General features: G+C 40.3%; 2 protein-coding genes across 5 annotated transcripts in view; both read right to left on the bottom strand.

The window, feature by feature from the left end:
• Window positions 1-892: 892 nt before the first annotated feature.
• On the bottom strand, window positions 893-9,272 carry PDCL (phosducin like). Of its 2 annotated transcripts, XM_064468595.1 has the most exons (6): window positions 9,214-9,228; window positions 8,436-8,600; window positions 7,795-7,838; window positions 7,184-7,358; window positions 5,942-6,123; window positions 893-4,848 (listed from the first exon to the last, which is right to left on the bottom strand). In XM_064468595.1, exons 4-6 carry the CDS (start codon window positions 7,350-7,352, stop codon window positions 4,297-4,299), a joined length of 903 nt encoding a protein of 300 aa, XP_064324665.1. In that variant the 5' UTR covers window positions 7,353-7,358; window positions 7,795-7,838; window positions 8,436-8,600; window positions 9,214-9,228; the 3' UTR covers window positions 893-4,296. The 2 variants fall into 2 exon arrangements, with proteins under 2 accessions (XP_064324665.1, XP_064324664.1); XM_064468594.1 differs by lacking the exon at window positions 8,436-8,600 and having other exon boundaries at window positions 9,214-9,272.
• Window positions 9,273-9,353: 81 nt separating this feature from the next.
• The window catches only part of RC3H2 (ring finger and CCCH-type domains 2), a 30,724-nt gene continuing 20,033 nt past the window's right edge, over window positions 9,354-20,044 (bottom strand). For 2 of the 3 annotated variants that reach the window (XM_064469083.1, XM_064469084.1), the window contains exons 15-21: window positions 18,612-18,825; window positions 18,370-18,454; window positions 17,767-17,848; window positions 17,231-17,365; window positions 16,566-16,673; window positions 15,346-15,494; window positions 9,354-14,734 (exon numbers count right to left, since the gene is read on the bottom strand). In XM_064469083.1, the coding sequence (XP_064325153.1) occupies window positions 14,536-14,734; window positions 15,346-15,494; window positions 16,566-16,673; window positions 17,231-17,365; window positions 17,767-17,848; window positions 18,370-18,454; window positions 18,612-18,825 (972 nt within the window). In that variant the 3' untranslated portion in view covers window positions 9,354-14,535. The remainder of the gene's footprint in view (window positions 14,735-15,345; window positions 15,495-16,565; window positions 16,674-17,230; window positions 17,366-17,766; window positions 17,849-18,369; window positions 18,455-18,611; window positions 18,826-20,044) is intronic. The other variant, XM_064469085.1, reaches the window with a different exon arrangement.

The following is a 20,044-nucleotide window of genomic DNA, read 5'->3' as shown; positions in this document are numbered from 1 at the left end:
TGGGACAAGGAAAGGACAGCAAAGAGAGGGCACATAACATCTCAGCAGGAGGAAGCCTTGTTCATTAGATCTTAACCACACGTTAACTTACAGTCATATTTTAGATACACAACTGGTGTAAACATCTCAAAACATTTACAGGTGATAAATACCAACCTTATTTTCCAGGACTTGCTTTCTGAGCCCTCGTGTCCTGTTGAAACTAACAGATTTAGGAAAGTTTGCTTTTATTTATAGCTTTTAGATGCTGGCAGAATTGCATCTGAAAAATGTTAAAACGCAAAGAATGCCTGCACAGCTCTGCCGGTATGAGACAGGGTGACTCCGGTCACTTTGCACCGGGGCTCCAGACTCCCTTGGCTTTTCACGAGCGATGTTTGTGTACCAGGCCGAGTTCATCGGATGCACGAAAAAAAGCAGAATCGCTGGTGAGGGGAGGCGGGGGAAGAAGCAACCGAGAGACGTCAAGGGACATAAACGCAGAGGCTGGTGCCGGCCCGGGTCCGGAGCCCGGTGCTGCCCCTGGACGCTCCTTCCCCCAGTTTGCTGCCTGCAGGCAGGGGCTGCCTGCGCTGCCTGTCCAGCAAACAGAACCCCCTCGGGAGGAGCACGGGAGCTGTGGCTCAACGGCTGGGCAAGCCAACTCCTTCCTAACTTCAGCTGGTGTCTAGCAGCACGAAGAATGCTTGGCCAAGCCAAGATAATGTCTAGTTTCAAAATATTTGAGTGCACAACCCCTTCAGCCATCACAGTTGACTAATTTCTGCCGCCCGCTGCACTAGAGCCCTGCACAGTACCAAAAATCACTATCGCAATCTCTCGGGTTTCTGCCAAGAATATTATTACGCACGCGGGAGGCTGCTGTGCCAGAAAAGACAGATGAAACATCTCCGACAAAATTAAAAAGCATACTTTTATTCAAATCCCAAGCATTTAGTAGGAATGTGCCAATTTAAGTAAGTTCTGACGGTGACGGAGTACAATGGCTCTGGGGGAAGGAGAGGCACCCGGATCAAACCGAAAACCTGACGCTCTCGCTGCCAAGTTCAATGTTTGAAACCAGTTTTATTTTACGTGGGCGTTTGTGCAATTTCATTTTTACTTTAGTCCCCGTATGAGTCTATAAATACAACCTGATCCTTAATCTGCAGGTCAGGACCACATCTAACACAAGAGAAATTAAACAGAATTGAACACTTTGACCAGAACATTTACACGTGCAGCGTTGGTATGAATTGTACTTCTTATTTGTATGGAATGGATAAGGGACAGACACTCACAAATTAGTAACTAACCTTTACTAAATTATTTTGTTGTATTGTCTAATGCATATTAAGAATGCCGGGGTTTTTTGGGCACACAATTACCGGTTGGTCAGTTTGGAAGGATTTAGCTTCACGACTGGACAAAAGCGTCACCAGCAGTGCCCACCACCGCCAGCCTCCCCTTCCTTCTCACGTTTGGGCTGTCTGTGCCGAGAACAAGCAGCAGCATTATATGTAGCTCATCTGCTCTCTACCCCTCTCTCCCTTGTGCTGCTTCTATTTTTCCAGATCGGTGATTAATTGGATTCAGACCTTTTTCCTTTTCCTTTTTGCTATTGGCACTGTAAACTATCTATCATCTAGCTGAGCACTGGAGATTAATCACCAGGAGTCACCTTGCTGCAGGCCGTCCGACAGAGAGCAGCAGGAGAGGGTTTGATCCTGTTACAGTTTTGCTGCCGTAGGGGCGCAAAAAAAGAAAAAGCACTTTATAAAAATAAAACTTCAAAGCAACTCAAGCAGTCAGCTCACCCCGACCCCCTCTCCAAGCCAGGTTTTATTACGATGCTAATACGCACCCTGTCTGCACAACAGACTTCCCGGAATTTCATCCTGACTATAAATGACAGCTGCTTTGATTTTTTTTTCCCTTAAAAGTGCTGATATCCATGCTCAATGATTTAATTTCACAAAACTTCCATGGGTTTTTTTCTGCAATTCTGAGATGAAAAGAAATAATCTCTTACCACACTTTAAAATCTGGATTTCTGCCAGTTTCCCTAAAACGACAGTTTGTGCCAATTCAGTAATTTTTAATTAGAAATTATTTATTTTTCTGCTTATACTTTTTAAAGCACAGTTTGAATAGATACGATTACAAATTATTCTTTTTCTATCCTAAAATCCATTCTTATTAAGAACCTAGCACTTACACAGAGACATTTGCATTTCTTCCTGGTGTTCCAAAGTGCCTGACATAAAACTTACAATTAAATTTAATCATTAAACATGGCATTACGTTGGGTCATATATTTCGGTAATGATAGTCTACTTCCCTCAAAATTAAAAAACAACCAGCAAAATAAGCAATGCATGAGAAAGCAAACATGTTGTAATATCAAATTAAGTGCGTGCAAGATGATTCAGTAGTAAGTAAATACAGAGCACGACACGCAAAGCGCTCGCTGCGCTAGGTACGCTGTCGGAGCAATTCGGCCACACCATGATCTGCCCAGCGAAGCCTTCACCTCGCTCGGCGTCGTCCGAGGTTTTCGTGCTTGCAGTCGCTAGAAATCGCTAACGGCTTCTCACGCTACCCAGGTAACCGCACGGCTACAAGCACCAGGCTTGCGGGAGGCTGGGTGAACTTCAATGTGATAGAAACCCTGATAATTACTTCCCCGTATTATGATCTGATTTATGAAGGAAGCAGAGACAATCAAAATAAATAGACACCTTAATGAAAACGTGATCACTGGCAAACGGTGATGACAAAGGTGGTGCAGGAGGGGAGTGCAATATGCAGCCTCTGCATTCAGTAGCAGTAATGTTCACAGAGACACAAATGGGCTCAGCCAGTGCGGGATGGCTTTTATTCTGTGTCTAGAAGCGGGAGTCACCCTGGGGTTTTGGGGAAGGTGAGAACTTTAAGATCAGTGTCACTGGGCAACTGAAACAGCTGCAGTGATGCTTTTGAGGCGGCCTTTGTTATTTCTTACAGAGGGAGAAATTGCGGTCTCCACAAAGGTTCCACCCCCACCCCACAAGGTTCCTTTGTTAGTGACCTCCACTGACGCATGGTACAAAAAACATGCTCCCAGAGAGCTGCTGGCAGAGGAAAGCCAGGCCAGTGGCAACGTTTCTGATCCTGCTGAACACTCTGTGCAGAAACTGGACACTGAGCTTCAGAGAAGGGAATCAGCTGTGAAAAGACAGGCCTGCTACTGAACACCTGTATTGGTGACCTGGTCTCCTGGCTCAAGGCTGCTTTCCCACAAAGCCATCCCATCATCTGTCAGGGCCAGGGGTTATTAATATTCAAAGCATACCTGATGACCTGGCTGAGGCAGATAATACGAAGGCAGACAGAAATGAACTTTAGCACTGATTTAGTATTTTGAGAGAGAGATGAAATTCTGAGGTTATTCCAAGTCCTAATACCACATTTTGCCAACAAAATTCTCCGTGATGCTATTCAGCACACATGGGAGCTCTTTATATCCTTCTGAAGAGGCAGAGATAATTGTCTGATTAAGTCACTACTACATACTCTAAGGGTGGGTGTTCTAAAACCCAAGAATGTTATTAAGAGCTGTAACTGAAGGAAGATTTTCTCATTTAAGTCTCAGGCAAGGTTAAAGAAAGAAGAACCCTCTCCATCTGAAGTGTGATTTTCAGGATGAAGTCAGGGGCTGCTGTTATTTGTGAGTGGGAAAAGAACAAAACTCTAATGCCAAGAGTTAGAACAAGAAGGTACTTCCAGGAAGGAGACTGCAAACTGGGGAACGGAAGATGGGACCCTGCACTGATAACTGACAGCAGTTCAGCTCCAGGTTAAGAAGAGACCTGAACGCTTAAAAACTTCTTTATTTGCAGTCTCAACTCTTGTCTTAGCGAGTAGGTGCCCACACCTTGAGCCAACTGGTATTCACATACACCATTTCAGGAAAGCTGTAAGGAGATTGACCACACACAGCTGATCTGAGAACAAAATGGTTAAAAAAACATAATCTAAGTGATTTGGAGAACAGAGATGACAATTCACAATTTCCTAAACTTACTGAATTGTGTTAGAACTTCATGTTTAGTTAAATACATGTGAATTGCATAAAAGCAAGATTGTTTCAGTGTGTATTTTATTGAATTAATTTAAGAAAACGTTAGGAATTCCTTATCTTAACAAGTTTTTAACGAGCAAAAGTCAAAGTGCATGAAGGGGAAGAATACATACCCACACTAAGGAAGAAGGGGAACAAACCCTAGCATAAGAACACTGTACAACTACACCTACTGGCCCCTGGGCAGAAGTGGTTCAGTCTATTTCCAGATCGCTGTCTTCACTGTAACATGCAGATGGATTATGTATAGAAGTCAGGAGCACTAGGTCTTTTTCTGGAAGCAAACCACATTCCTGCAGAAAAGCCTCCAGGTCTACAGCAAAGAAATCTTCTCCAAGCTGGTCAGTGATTCGCACAAAATTGCCGATGAGCTCACCTGCCTTATAGATCAGCAAAGCTGGCAGAGCATTATTAGTAAAGCGAGTGCTAGCACCAATGAGCGAACTCTTTACTCTGCAAAATTTAACTGTTGGATATTCAGCAGCCAGGCAGATCATACAGCCGTTCAGCGATTCGGTGCCAGGGATATCATCTTCATAAATATGGATCATGATCAGTGTGCTCTTATGCTCTTTATCAACTGTGTCCAAAAACGCTTCTCCACTCGTAATCTCAAAAACCTGTTTAAATTGCTGCCCGCTGTACAACTGCTGTCTCATCTCCTCCATTCGCTGCTTCCTGTATCGCTGTAAAAATTCCTCATCATCTTCATCGTTGTGAATCATGTTATATTCTTGTAACGACATCTAAAAAACACATACAGGGATACAGGTAAAAGAGAAAAAGATCTGCATCACCATATGGGTCACTTATGTAACGAGAATTTAAATCAAGAGGATTAATGTGGGTCACTCATCTTTAATAACAGCAAAGTGCAACCCATGAAGGCTCAAGCACCCTCTGCACTGTACTCCATTTTGACATAATTAGAAACCATGCCCAGTGGGAACAGCGATTTCAGCCTTGGGTATTCCGGTTTCCACAAGCTGCACTAATAACACAAGTGGCTGCTCCATGCTCTCACTTCAGTTCAGGTTAATGGTGGCTGGGTGCTTTCACGACGCTATGAGCACTGACAGGGACACCGTGCCCGACCTAAGCCTAGCTGCTTCTTCATCAGCTTTTTCATTTAGTTTCTCAGTTAACTTTTAGTGGCAACCAAATCCACTACCTTGTCTGTAGAACTAAAATTAGTAGGATTTTATGTATTTCATATCTGTCCATTTGCTTTGTTAAACATATTTGCATCACTCAAGGTATAGGACAGCAAGAAACACTCTCTGCTCATTTAACTTCTCTGACCAGAACTCTAAGAGCTCGTTATACAGACCAGCTCATTGAAACCATTCACTGCTTCCAACAGCACCTGTCTTTGGAGCTCAAAGTCAAAGCTAAATTCTCAACATCGACTTACTAAATACGAAATTAATAAGAACTCCTAACTCTTGTTTTAGGCATGGGAGGCAGTACTCGTAGGTTTGCTGTACAACTCTTCATGTTAATCCCCTGAAGTTGACTTCTTTGATAAACAAATAAGGGGAAATCTGGGAAGAGGATTTGGACTTCTTTGGTACAGCCACTAAATTGCTTATTTCTTAACACAGGCAAACACAATGCTCCTGGAATACCACTAAAATGCAAAATAATTAAACTTGACAACACCTGGCAAGTACTGTTCCAACACACCTCTGACACTGCCGCTGTGTTCCTATTTACTAGGGAGAAACGATTTGCATCTAATGATAGAACAAGGGTTCCTATCTGCTTCATCTATACAAAGGATGAACCTGAAAATATTAAACAGTTGAGTGGCATTTTAATTCCTTCGTGCCGTGCTACCTTTCCATTGATTTTTTCCTGAAGCTCTTTCTGCTTCTGCTTATCGGTCTCTTCATCTAAGTGAGATCTACACGTCATAGATAACTTTTTTATGAGTCGTTCCATTTCTCTGCGCTGCTCCTGCCGCTGTTCTGTTTCCAGTTGTTTAAATCTTCTCCAGTCATTAATGACTCCTTTGGGACCTGAAATTAAATATGTGGGCATTTTGTGTAAACGGCTAATAAAATTACACCTATCATTCAAAATTCAAGTAATAATTTGTAAGTCAGCAGTAAAATAGCGGCCCTGTCATCAACTTTTTGTATACTGTGTAAAATGTTGAAATGAAAGAAGTAATTTGCCATTTACATGTCCTTGAGCTTGTATCTATATTTTCCTTCTAAGACTCAAGTTTGTCTAAGTAGGCTACTCTCATAATTATGCCAAAGATTATTCTAAAGATTAGTATCTGTGCTCTTGAAATAGAACCACCAGCCCTCAAGAATTCCCCTATTGTTAGCATGGCTTTTCATAAGAACAAGAATAACGATAGGAAAGCGTAATTAAGTTTGGCAACGCTCTCGTATAGAAGTACGTTCTGTGATGTACAATAGTGCTAATTCTTACAGACTGCGCCTTGCTGCTACCTTGCTGCTGAGGCCCGGCAGAGTTAATTTTTCAGGTCCTCTCTCAGTCTGCCAGTTTAGTTCTGTAATTCTTCCATTCTCCCTTCAGGCTAAAGATGTGAACACATGCAGGAAGAAGGTTTTTCATCATTCTTGGAGAAACCGTAAAACACAGGGGGCCAATCTTTCATAAGAACATAAGAATCGCCCTCTGGATCACACCAGCGATCCACAGACTCGGTCTCTGATGGTGGCAGAGGACAATGCTATTTTGGGAAAGCTTGGCTGCTTTCTGTCTACTCCTCACGTACTCATTCGGCACCTACCTGTTAGCGGTTAACAACTGTGCGGCTTACAGGAAAGAAATGTGCGCGTTATCAACCAAATTGTACAAATCAGCTCTGTATGCAAAGCCTAACTGCTTTGGATATAATGCTGAAGTCTCTCAGAGGAGGAGACAAACACGGAAATAAAGAACCAGCTATTAAAAATAAGGTTATAGACAGGAAATGATCGATCTCTGACTCAAGTATGCATAAAAACAGGACTTTCATTTCGAAAAATGAATTTTAGAAAAACACCTGAATCTTCCAGTAAACAAGGCATTTACAAAACAATTACTGTGATATGAGGATACCTGTGTTGACTGCACTGCCATCGCTGCTAAGCTCTACTTCCCCAACGCTTTCAGGAATGGTGCTCTCCCCTTCTTTATCCTCTTTCTCACTGTCTTCATCCTCACCCTCGCTACTGCTGTAATAGTACTGGAGCTTCTCACCAAGCAGTTTATCATCCAAAGTAGTCATTATGATCTAAAAAATAAATTAACAAAATAAAGAATATATCTCTTAGTTAAATATGCAGCACCAGATACCACTTTAAATGCATGATAGTCCTTTACTTCCTCAGAACAGTTTAGCCACATACGAACAGCTTAGAGCCCGCTATCAAACAGCCCACAGTGCAGTCAGTCACGTGAATTAATTCTTAGTCACAATTTCAAACTCACTTAACGAACAGAACTGCTTTGAGGCTCACGAGTGCAGAAACGCTTTATGTGTGTTCCCATTCATGGAGAATGAATTTCCTAACTGTGATTCAGGACTCTCATGAGCCTCACTCAGACAGCTCCATGAGGCTGATTTCCCAGTTAGTGAAAGTTCAACTTCCAGTACTACTTGCATTATGTGAACAATGATTTGAAGTGAAAAACAATCAATGTAATTAATCGATTGAAAATGTTCTGACCTTTGTTCCTTTCCAGTCCTTCAGAGACAGGCTTATATCAGACCCTGGAAGAAGACGTTTCAGATTAGATTAATTCAAATTGTCGAAGACAATCTCAAAAAAAACTTCTGCAGAAATCTGACATATTTAATTAATGTAATACATACATGAAAAAAGTTTAAAGAAAATGTAACCATGTTTGCCATTTAATAAAAAAGGCTGCTCTCAAACACAGAAAACAGACTTCCTAGGTATTGAGACACAACATACAAATGCTTAGGGCAGTCAGTGCTACAGTTTCATGACCATCACTTCCAGGCTAAGAAAGAACACATCAAAAGAAAAATCTTTGTGTCCGTCGTCTTTTCACCTGTCCACTGACCACATCGGTCACCTTCACAGAAGTCAACAGCATCCTGTTTGTATGAACAACACCGAAATTAGAGGCTGACACACTGATAAAGTGACTGCAACTGTGCTAAAAATCTGCACTTTTCCAGAGTTAAACATTTTAACCCCAAATAGCTTCTGCTAAATAGAAACTACCAAAAGCAGAATCCACCCTCTGAAGCTCAGCATCTACAGGCTCTGTACGGCTCCCACATCAGAACAGAAAGATCAGACGCTTCCAAGTGATGGAAAGCTGAAGAACCATGGAGCACCTTAAGAGTTCGGGGCTCTCTTTCTCTGCTGACTCCTTCCACCACAATCCTCTATAAAAGCTGCTGACGGAGATGTAGAACGACCGAGAATTACTCTTTTTTCCTGGGTGAGGGGCAAAGGGTGTAGAAAGGAGTGCTACTAAAGTCAGATATGTGGCTGTGGACCTGTGATGCACAAACAACGTTTAAATACCCACAAAACATCATTTAAAAAAATGTTAAAAAGGCGATTTAAAGCAAATCAATTAACTTGGGCTCACAATTCCGCAGGACGCTACCAGTCAGCCCTATTGATGTGTATTTGACAAAGACACCCCGGGCGACGCACGGGTAAAGCAGGGCTTTTAATTTTTCTGCCAATCGCTAGCAGGTTCTGCGAGAGTTAAAAGCAGATTAAGCAGATGATCGGGGAGGTGCCAGATGGCCCAGGGTTACTGGGATGACTGGGATTACACCCGGAGCACCGCGGAGAGACACGGAAGAGGCACCCCGCGTTCGGCGGGACACAGGGCTGTACCCCGGCCGTGCCAACACCGCACCGGACCCTCAGCCCGGGGCCGAGCCGGGCGGCGCGAAGGCAGAAAACAAAGCCAGTTCGGTTTCAGCAGGAGAGCTCCGAGCTGCTCCGTCCCCGGCCGCCCCCTCAGCGCGGCCGAGCCACCCCCGCCCCGCCGCCCTTCCCGCGGCCCCCCCCGGCCGCGCTGCCCGCAGCCCTCAGGCCCGCCCGGGGGAGGCCCCGCCGCCGTCCCCGACCGCGACCCCGTCCCCACCGCCTCACCCGCTCTCCGCCGCCTTCCGGGGCCGCCTCTCGCCGGCGCGGGGCACGGCGGGAAGGAGGCGGCGGCACGGCGGGAAGGGAGGAGAGAGCCGCTCCCCCCCCCCCCCCCCCCCCCCCAGCGTTTGAAGGCCGAGAGACGATTAAGGTGGACAAATAATTTTTATTCGTGCATGCAAATACATGTCAATACTGCAAACTTCTTCCATCGAGTCTCTCAAACACTGAAAAACCAGGATGCTCTACTCCGTGACCAGCCAAAGCTAAAAACCTCTTCACTTCAGTGCTACAGCAAACACACACGGCACCGCCCCGCCGGGGCCCCCCTACTTCTAACACGAAGGGAAACATTACCATTGGGAACTCAAAACCGAAATAAACGGAATAGAATTTACTCCCCCATATATCCCCATTTCATTTTACAGATTTTTTTTTTTTAAATTATAGTTTTAAATAGAAGCTGAGAATGCGCCATAAAAATGAGCATTAAATCCATCGTAGCGATGGTGCCTGCTTTATACATGATGGGTGTACACCATCTTTTATTTCATTTACATTTCAATCGAACAATAGATTTGCAAAGAAAATGTCTAATACAGACGTAAAAATATTCACACTAGAGCTTCACAATCGGTTGTACAATTGACAAACAGGCCTCTTTTCCCAAACTTTCCAGCTAAGCAAATTTATAAAATGTAATCAATGCAACAAGAAAAAAAAATTTTCTTTAAAACTTCCAGGGAAAAGAATACGCAGTAAACAGTATAAATGCGGACAGCAGATGCTGCAAGCTAACCACAATACTTCTGGGTGGCTGTACAGTGGGTATGTGCAGTACAAATAAAAGCCACGTGTGTTGTATCACAACTACTGTATAATGTACTTGTTTGCCCAGCTAAGAAAATGCATGCATTTCCATGCCTTGGATTAACTGAGATCTACTCTGGATAAATTGATGGGCTATGTGCAAATGACCTTGGCTTTTGGCAGTAATAGATGCAGCCAGGCTCTGTTTTATTTCAGCTTTTACAGCAAAATCTTGAGTGATTAAAAGCTTCCACAAGCATCCTTCTTAAATAATGGGGTGTAGTATTATGTTCGAGCATGGGTCATTTTGATTATTCAGATTTGTTTCATCTCATCAATGACAGTTTTTTGTTTTCCTTGTGCTCCCTTGCCAGCAAAGAGATACACAGTGATGACTAACTGCCAAAGTCAACTGTTCATTTATACCGGAAAATTGGGTCATTTTAAAAAAAGCACATTTATTGTGTTCTGCTTGCAGAAGAGTTCCCTCAATGAGAGGGAATTTCCTAACAAAGGGATCAAACTACAACATAAAAGAATGGACTTTTACATACTTAGTTAAAATCTGATCATTTCTCATTTTGTTACACTCTCAAATTCAGCACCTTCCTTTAATAACAGTCTAATATCAATTAAAAGTCTGTTCACAAATATGATCAAGGAGCTGCTGGCATACAGTGTTTATGTACAGCAACAGGTACAACTTGACAACTTGTGCTTTAAAAAAAGCAAACAGAAACAATGTTTGGAGCTATTCTGAGTTTAGATCAAGTTATTTTAAACATTCTTTCCTCAGCTGTTTCTGACCACTGTGCATTATTTTGTACCTCATCCAGCCTAGTACACTATTATACAAGAACAGCATTCAGCTCTTGAGTACAGGATAAATTAAAATTTCAATTGTTATCCAAGCACGAAAACCTTCCAAATTAGACTTCTACAAAGAGTAATTAAGAGCTTATTTAACATAATCAGCTGCGTACAACTTTTTTTTTTCCCTAAATCAAATGTCAAACTTTAGTGTCCCTGTACTAGACTACCAAGAACCAGCGCCAGTTTGCTTTGCAAAGAGTCTAACCTTTCCTTTGAAGGGTCTAGTATACATTCTACAATGCAAAATCTGCATAAACACTAAGATTCATTTCTTGTCACCTGTTTACAGGAACAAAATATCAGTAGCAGGGCAATCACTCTGCTATAAGTATATGTTAAGAATGTACAGATAATTACTTTCTCACACAAGCATTCTCCCAGCACAAGCATTAGTCTCTATTAAGACCTATGTGGGAAATGAGGCAAACCAAGGAATGAATCCAGGTAGTGAGGCAACACAATTAACTTAGATACTAATACTTCCTGTATCTCTTGCATGTGAAATCCCTGCTGCACCCCTAGTGGGGGAAAAGAAAAAAACAAAACCAAAACCAAAAAAACCAACCAAACCAACAAACCAAAACAACCCAAAATGCTTGTTCAAGCAAAGCAAAAGAGCCAATCTCTTTCCCCGATCTGCTATGGGCCTTTTTTTCTGACAGCACAGGTAAGTTAGGCCAAAACCTAAATGGGAATCACTGCTATTAACACACAAAGATCAGTCACTGTATCTCAGTGTCAGAAAATAAGCCCTTCCATAGCCCAAAGGCACCTGATTTACAACTAGACAAATGAATACCTACTTGTTTGTATAGGGTCAAGGGCTGAAGCTTCACCAAAGAAGAAAGCCAGAACTAGGTTCCCACCTGTAGCTTCTCCTTGTCAGGGCACTGGAGGGCATAGTTTCATGGCAAAAACCACACAGTCAGTGTCAAAACCGTAAGACAAAGCTGGCATGCTGTTAGAACTCCCAAATAATTCTCTTGCCTGTCATTCTATATATTCAAAATTCAACTAAAAAAACCAAACTAGCCTCAGTTAAGAACCAACTTTCCATATGAAGTGTATGGTCATCCTAGAGAACTGCTATATCATGGGACCTCCTGCTGCAGACAAGAGTCTATGGACACCTTTGCTCTTAAATACGCCAGTATGGTTGGCAGGAATATGTTAGGCTTATGTAATTTCACTGGACAAACAGGCAAATGTGTGTAAGCAGCTTATCCCAATCCCCCTCCAGCAGAGCACAACCAAGTTTTTAAAACTGCAATTTTAAAATTAAAAAGTTAAGGTAAATACACAATCAATTTATGTAGTATATATTCACCCTCAGATCATGCTGAAGATGTTCTGTGGAGTTCTGGTGCACAGAGGGCTCTTTCCCTGAGGGCAAATAAGGACTTCTCAAACCTTTATATTTTCTCTATTTTTGTAACAAAATAGCAATTTAAAATTTAAAAATCTTTTAAAAAAATTACATCACCTTCAACATGGAAGATCTCACTGTTTAAATATCCGTGAAAGAGACATACTTGTTTGCATATCTGTTTTGGAATTACATTGTACAGCAAATAATAGTATCTCAGAAGCATTTCAAAAGTAATATAAATTCATATTTACAGAATGGTCTTGGTATAAAATATACAACAATCATATTTATGTCTAACATTCTAAGTTAACATCAATAGGAAATAAGTTAAGGTGACAAAGGTGGTCTGGTTCTTGTATCCATTCACTTCAAGTTGCAAGTGAAACAAAGCATCAGTCTAGTCCTAGCCATGAGGTGGTACAGCAACAGCCAAAGGAAACTAAGAAAAGACTACTTGACTGTTTTTCTACGTACATTCCTTTACATTTGAGTATTAAATAGCTGTGTAAGATCTTCCATACTGACACCAGAATATCAAAACTAACCCTTGGATTTTCAGGTATATTTACAACATAATTATTTCATGGACAGGTTCATTAGGAGAGATATCAAACACCAATATTTACTTAGTCTAATCAGTAACCCTCAGGGAAATGCCAACCCCCACCCCCCAGAAGCGTGCACAAAACAGTTATCAAAATCTTACCCGACCACATAGCTGTGATTTTGTAAAATAACAACTCAGACGACCAGTAACATGATCCTCTTTAAGCATTTTGCTAGCAGGAAAAGCCCTTACATGCAGTACACCTGGTGAAAGATCAGCTTGGCTTAAAATATTCCAGTACAATTTTCCGAGTAAACAACTTCACAGAAGTTAATAAAAACATAAAAAAAAAATGTAAAACTTGTCACAAAGAAAAGTAAGAGGACAAACAAGAAGATAGTAATCATCAGGAGGGAGAGTCCTGCTTTCTTTTTAAAAAAAAAAAAGTGGATATTTAAGCTTATTAAAAAATATGCCCAGGGCTCTATTTTGTATGTATTTATGAAAACCAATTTTCAGTTGACATGTCAAATATGATCCTCAGTCACATCTTAACAGGGCATAAATTCATACACTTTTCAGTACTGTACTCTGAAGGTCAGATAATGCTATATTATCGTATTTTCAAGGTCTTTGAAAATAAGTTGCCATTGAACAAGCAAAAATTAAACCTGAATACAAAATTATGATTAACAACATTTAACAAAGGTAATACAACCGCCTTAAATTCCCAATATTTAGTTTAAATTAAAAACAAAACAGTACAAAAAACAGCAATACCATCTTGTTAGTCAGTGCAAACACTACATACAGGGTTTTCAAAGGAAAGCCAAGAGCACCTGATACTTTTTGCCAAGTCATCTGGATTCTATAACCTCCAAGTTGAGAACTATTAATAAAAAGAGGAAAAAATAAAACCAAATTGCTGTTATTAGTGCATAACCTCTCAAAATGGTTGAAAATTGTTTCACGAATAACTTGGGGACATCAATACCTAGTACATTAGCTGGAGGACTTAGGCACTTGGTTTACTTCTGATAACTTTACTTTGACAAATAGCCTGTGTATGTGTACCTACAGTACTAAAGCAGAAAATGGGGGTGGGAATGGAAACAAAAAGCTGCAGCAAAGCACTGCACCACAGACCTGCAAATAATGCAGCAGTGCAAAGCTAATGGCGTGTTAACCCTGTAAAAGTCTCAAGTTCAAATCTCCACCTCTCAGTTGTCAAACAGGAAACAATACTCCATGCAAAGTTCCACAACTAAAGAAAAAGCAGCTGCAACAAGACACAAGTTCTTCTCTCATGAAACAAAATAGAGACAAATAAGTTAGTCTTCCTTTCACTAGATGTATCATTGTAGGATCCTGCTAGTTTAAATAACTGAGTTGTTAGTTTTCTACAGAAGCCATTTTAAACAAGAATGGCTCAGATACCGCACCGGATTGCTACAAACTCATAAAAAGCTGCTTTAAGCTTAAGTAAAACAATGTCCAAATTCCATTCATTTGTGGAAAGTGAACGCCTTACCCTAGTAAGTTTTTTTTTTTTTTCTTCAGAATGCTAATGCGAGAGGGGCTTGAAGTATCAAAGAGTCCACAGGAAATGCATGACCCCAATATTATTTTTTTTAAAAAAAATATACATTATATAATATATATTATATATATAAAAAGCTAGTGTAAATGCTTCCATGGTGTGGTCACAAGCTGGAAAGATGAATGCCTTTCAGCTGTTAACCATCCTGCCATTTGCAACAGGCTTTAAAAAGTCATTTTTATCCTCAGACATAATGTGAGCAGTTTTCAAAATGAGGCTGCCAACACTGACTGATGTGCTGATGGGCAGGCAGCTTGCATCGCTAACAGATGTTGTGATCGGCTGACTGAAGCAAGAAGTTACGGGCAGGATTGTTTTCTGCTCCTCCCTGAGGAGAAAAATAAGTTACACAAATATTAAACAAGTACATGCACAAGTATTCAGAACTGAATTGTGTGCATTAAATAAATACTGACAAAACCTCATTTTTAGCAACAGGCTAAACATCTTACTATGGAACGGTACGCTCGAGATGTTAAATGCAGTCTGCCTCAATTTCAAAGGCTGCATTACACATTAAAGACTACAGAACATTTAAACCTAAAATAGTGTATTTTAAAAACTACCCCTCTATGGAGATTTGTGCAAACAGTACGACATTTATCCTTTTGAAGTTTTTTCTTAGTTTCTGTTCAACTACAAAAATACTTTTGCTTTTTTTGCTTACTGAATGTGAAAGGTATTTAACAGCTGTGACACGGTTCAGTATATATGATTACAACAATGCATACAAACAATGGTACCATCCTGTGACTTTCATGTTTGTGACCTAATTCTATTTCTTAACAGGTTCTTCTCACTTCACCATGTACACAATGCAGGTGTCTAATCCGCGTCTGAGTAGGTACGTAGTTCATCCTCAAACAATCATGCTTCAACTATTCTGCTGCTGCTGTTTGTCTAATACTGGCAGACACTGCTGTTTTGTCTAACACTCACAGAATCACAAGGTCTTCACCTAAACTTTGTCTCTTCTGTTCCATAGATTCTTTCTGGTGCTGCTTTAGCGGATGCCCGTTCTCTACAGTTGTTCCATTGAGCAGCTGATCATCTTGCGAACTAATACCTAGCTGTATATCCAGAATCTCCTACAGGAGAAAAGGAGAAATGGCCATCAATACTGTCGCTACCAGCTTTAAATTTTCCTATTATGCTCCACTACATGAAGCTGATGGAGATGGGAGTCTCGTCATAAAACTCCATATTTTTATTTCATATTATTGGAATGTCTGCCACATTTTACTATATGAGAAAATAAAACCCAATTATTCAAAGATGCAGTGAATGACAGCAGTAGCGTAAACATCAGTTACTAAATAATGGTTTATCAGATGAGATACAAAGGAGGCAATAAAGACAGTGAGAGCTGTTTCAATAATTAGGGGTAGAGGAAAGGCTAAAGATAAAGGTCCTTCCATTCATGCAATGGCAATTCACAAATTAGATGACAGTGCTGTATCGTACACCACAGGCAGAGCAAACAAAAGCTGTAGCCAGTACTGTAAGCCAATATTGGAATGTATTGTGGAATATGCTCCAGATAAGAACCTTACTTTAAGTGTATGATGCTTTAAAAAAAAAAAAAAAAAAAAGACAATTGATCCTAATGCCTGGATTGAACACCAGAATGTTTTATGACTGCATAGCAAAGCAGGAAATAGCATACAACAAACTGGGGCAGATACAAAGAATTATGAAAAAACAATGAAGTAATAGTGAAAACAAAAGAACACGGAATTATAATAATTTAAATTACTTTACTATTAGAATCAGGTGAGCACAAAGTTTAAATTAAATGATCACATTTAAATGTATATGTAAAATATTTTTAACTACAGTTTCAACACTGGAGGGAAAGGAACAGACTCCCCATCATCACTAATGCTATCAAAAGGTATAGAGCAAAAAGCTGAAAGCTATGACCAAGCACACAGTGAGCTCTTTTTAACTTTGGTAATACTCACACCAGGTATCTGAATGAGAAGTATGGGACCCCTAGTGTTAAAATAAGGAAAACGTTTGCTATCACCACAAAGACTAAAACCAAAAGGCTTTGCTTCCAGCACAATCTACTAATTCACAAAGAAATTTTTGAAGTTTTTAAATAACTAATGAAAGGACCCAGTGAGCTCTTTAGACACGCAGACATTTGTACTTACTTCTATTTGTTCACCTTGCCCATCAGGTTCATCAGTATCAAGGGCTGACAGCTCCAATTCAATGTCTCGGTCAGGCTTTGTGTCTGCACAATCTTCAGTATAATCGGTCTAAAAAAAGAATTAATATGCTCTGTAAATACCAAGTTGGCATTTCACCTGCTTCACACAACACTCAAGTATTAAAGTGAAAACAGAAGATTTCTTTCCAGGACACATTTCTACAATACAGAAGAGCTAGTTAGACACAAATTGGTCTTTGGGCATAGACAACATAGGATACAAAGCTAAACCTAATCACATTAAAGTGCTGAAGCAGAGATAAAATGAATACGGAGGTAAAATTTCTGTAGAGTCCATTGGCAGAATGTTTAGGTTTATCGCATGCACAAGTAGAACAAAGAGAAATGATTGCATGAGAATGGATTGTCACATTCTTCCCATTTTGTAAATGGATGATTGCAGCAGCAGCATAGCAGGCACACCTGCTTGGTCTCAGGGAAATAACTGGGTACAACAACAGCAGTGACTTAACTTGCACAGAATGCATTATAAATATTTGGAAGTGTTAAAACTAAGAGTTTTAACTCTCAGTTAAAACGTGTGCACTTGTGTATATACAAAGAACTCTCAAAGATTTGTTTCAGCCCAATTACCCCTTTCTTTACCTCACCATTCCTCAAATCAATTTCCTTGCTTAAAAGATTTAAGGTAAGACGACTGCCTTCATCTAGAGAATTCCACTTCTGCTGCATGGCTAGTGCATTCGCCTCTCTCTGAAGTAATAATGAGTTACTTTTGGCCTACGGAAAGAAATACATCAGTTACCAACAACTACACTTAAACACATATGGTCAAATGGCAAAACAAACCAGCTTACAAAAAGAACAGTTCTCATGCTAGATGCGTAATTATGTGTTCCTTTAATGCACAGCATTCATTTTGTTCTGTATTTGTTGACATATATCAGGCCCACTGCTTTCTTCCAAAAGTGGCCTTACTGGTGTCAATGGAACAGCTCATATGAGCAGTCCTTATGCATCACGCTGCATGTTGCGGTCCTAGCATCTTAACCCTTACTGATCATTTTGTCAATTGTACTACTTTCTGGTGGCTACACTGAGAAAATTTATGTAAAATCACTTTACTAAATCACTTTTCTTTTTAAATTGAGAAACCCACACGGTATAATATCTGATCTTACCTGCTGTAATTCAATACTCAGTAGATCTCCAGTGCTGGAATGCTTTCTGTGACCAGACAAATCTGTAACTATGAACCTATCCCTTTCAAGAGAAAGAAGGCAAAGCTAGGAATTAAAAACAAGTTCTCTAAATCAAAAGGCCCCATAAACTTCATTAGTCTATCAATGTTAGCTTTCTGGACAGAAACTGTGTGATTAATGTAATGTGTTCTTTATCTTCACTGGGGCTCACAGTACCCCAAGGTGTTATATGAAGCAAACATCCTTATTTTACATGTGGGTGAGATGTGGCAAGAAAACTTGTGAGAAACTAGTCAATAGCGCATATTTTGACATGACAGCTTGGCAGTACCTGACTCCAATTCTTTGACTAAGTCTCTCAAGGGATATGTTGCTAGTAATGAGTATTATTAGCTGCATTAAGCATTAAAGACTACACAAGTTTTAACCTAGTTTTTCCAAGGCTTTATGCTGGAGAGGAAAAAAAAATCTTTTAAGATTAAGAATGTCTATTAATAGTTCCAGATTCACCCCCGCTTCAGTATTTTGAGGAACAGCAAGCTAGAGAAGATGCTTTAAACAAAACACAAAAAAAGTCCATACCGTTCCGCATAACGTGCTGATGAAGTAGAATCTGAGCCATAGGCACTCCATCTTGAGTCAACAGCATTGACATAAGGGACATAATCTATAACAAATTAAGACACCATCCGTTATCTTCTCTATTCTTTAAGTGGGATATACAGGTATTTTAGCTCTTTGCATCTTCATTGCTGCAGTAAGCACGGACAGGATGAAATGCTCATGAAGTCTGCTATATTCTCATACAAAGCCTGTACTTGTACCTGATACACTGATGGGCTTAGTAGCACTTCCTTGGGAAGCAGTGGCCTGAATAGGATCTGTCGTGTGATAACCCGTGCGGGATGACCTGGAGATTGCACCCCACTTGGAGATGATCGGTCCATCGCTAAATGGGATTATAGGATCTTCTTCCTTTGCCCTTCTCTGAGTTTCAAATAAATGCACTCTCCTTTTAACATCCCCGCTGTCCAAATCCTACATATTTAGAAGACAGAAGATACATGGACTCATTTGAGGTTACCCAGATTCTTCAGCTGGCCGATAACTTTCTGATTATTGTTGCTGAATACAGTGCTGAAAATCTGTCCAACTAGAGAGCCAAGATGGGCCTCCATGATTTAACTATTGCCCTTTAATGGCAAACTGACCATGAGAAAGCTATTCCCAGTGCTAGAAGATATAATTTTGCTTTTCCAAGCTCGTGTTTCCAGGCAGAAAAAGTTCCAGTATGCTTTATGGTCCTTCAGTACCCTTTTCTATAGTTGAAGGAGGTGGTATCAAAGAAGGCTTGGAATTAATTTGGTTACATTTGTTTCATAGAACATAAAGGTGACCTGCCACACTATCCAAAAAGCATGAGCTCTTACCCCCCTCCAAAGATAAGCTGTATTCCATGACTCACACTACCTATTTTTTGTTCCCTAAAGTCTTTCAGTTAGCTTTTTTTTCCTCTCATGTAAATTGGGTGATAAAAAATAAGTTGCATTATATTTTCACAGATTTGTTTGCATTAAACCCTTTATTAGGGGAGAACGTGCCTTCCAACCAAGTAAGAGGTGTAGTCTAGGAAAACAGTTCATACAGCTTCTCTGTGGGTACAAAGCAGACAATATTAAGTTCACGCCAATTATCCTCGGTCCACAGTATTAAACTTTTCTTTGTGAGTGTACATTGCTCTTGGGATTAACCTAGAAGTAAATATTTTCTGAAACAATGGCTACGTAACAAATCTTAGAATCCTGAAGAGGCCAGTGAGTCATTCATACAGGACAGAGTATTGCACTTAAGCCAAACGGGAAATGTGCTTCTGCAATGGAAACACCGACTCTGAACTGGCCACAATGTCCCTGTAGCAACCAGCCAAGCCTGCCACTGCAACGTATTCTGAGACTATTTTAGATGCCTCAGAAATTCTAAGGCTGTATGTGTACATATATACATTTTTATAAAGAACTCTAGACAAACAAAATTAAGAAGTCAAAAATTTTTATCCCACTCTAATAATGAGAGAACACATTTAAAAATAATGAATTCTTATCAGTCTACAGACCATCTACTCAAAATATTTTGGCTATGAGTTTGATTTACAGAGATCTGTTATGAAAATAGTTGTGTCAGACATCTGAGAATTTTAGTCATGGCACTACATTCTGTCACTGAAGTAAATACATTGTTTATTTACAAAACTGGGAAA

Source organism: Phalacrocorax carbo, chromosome 18 (genome assembly GCF_963921805.1).
Source record: "Phalacrocorax carbo chromosome 18, bPhaCar2.1, whole genome shotgun sequence".
Classification (NCBI taxonomy): domain Eukaryota; kingdom Metazoa; phylum Chordata; class Aves; order Suliformes; family Phalacrocoracidae; genus Phalacrocorax; species Phalacrocorax carbo.
The sequence above is the reverse complement of the archived record's forward strand: the minus strand, read 5'-3'. Positions and strand labels throughout refer to the sequence as shown.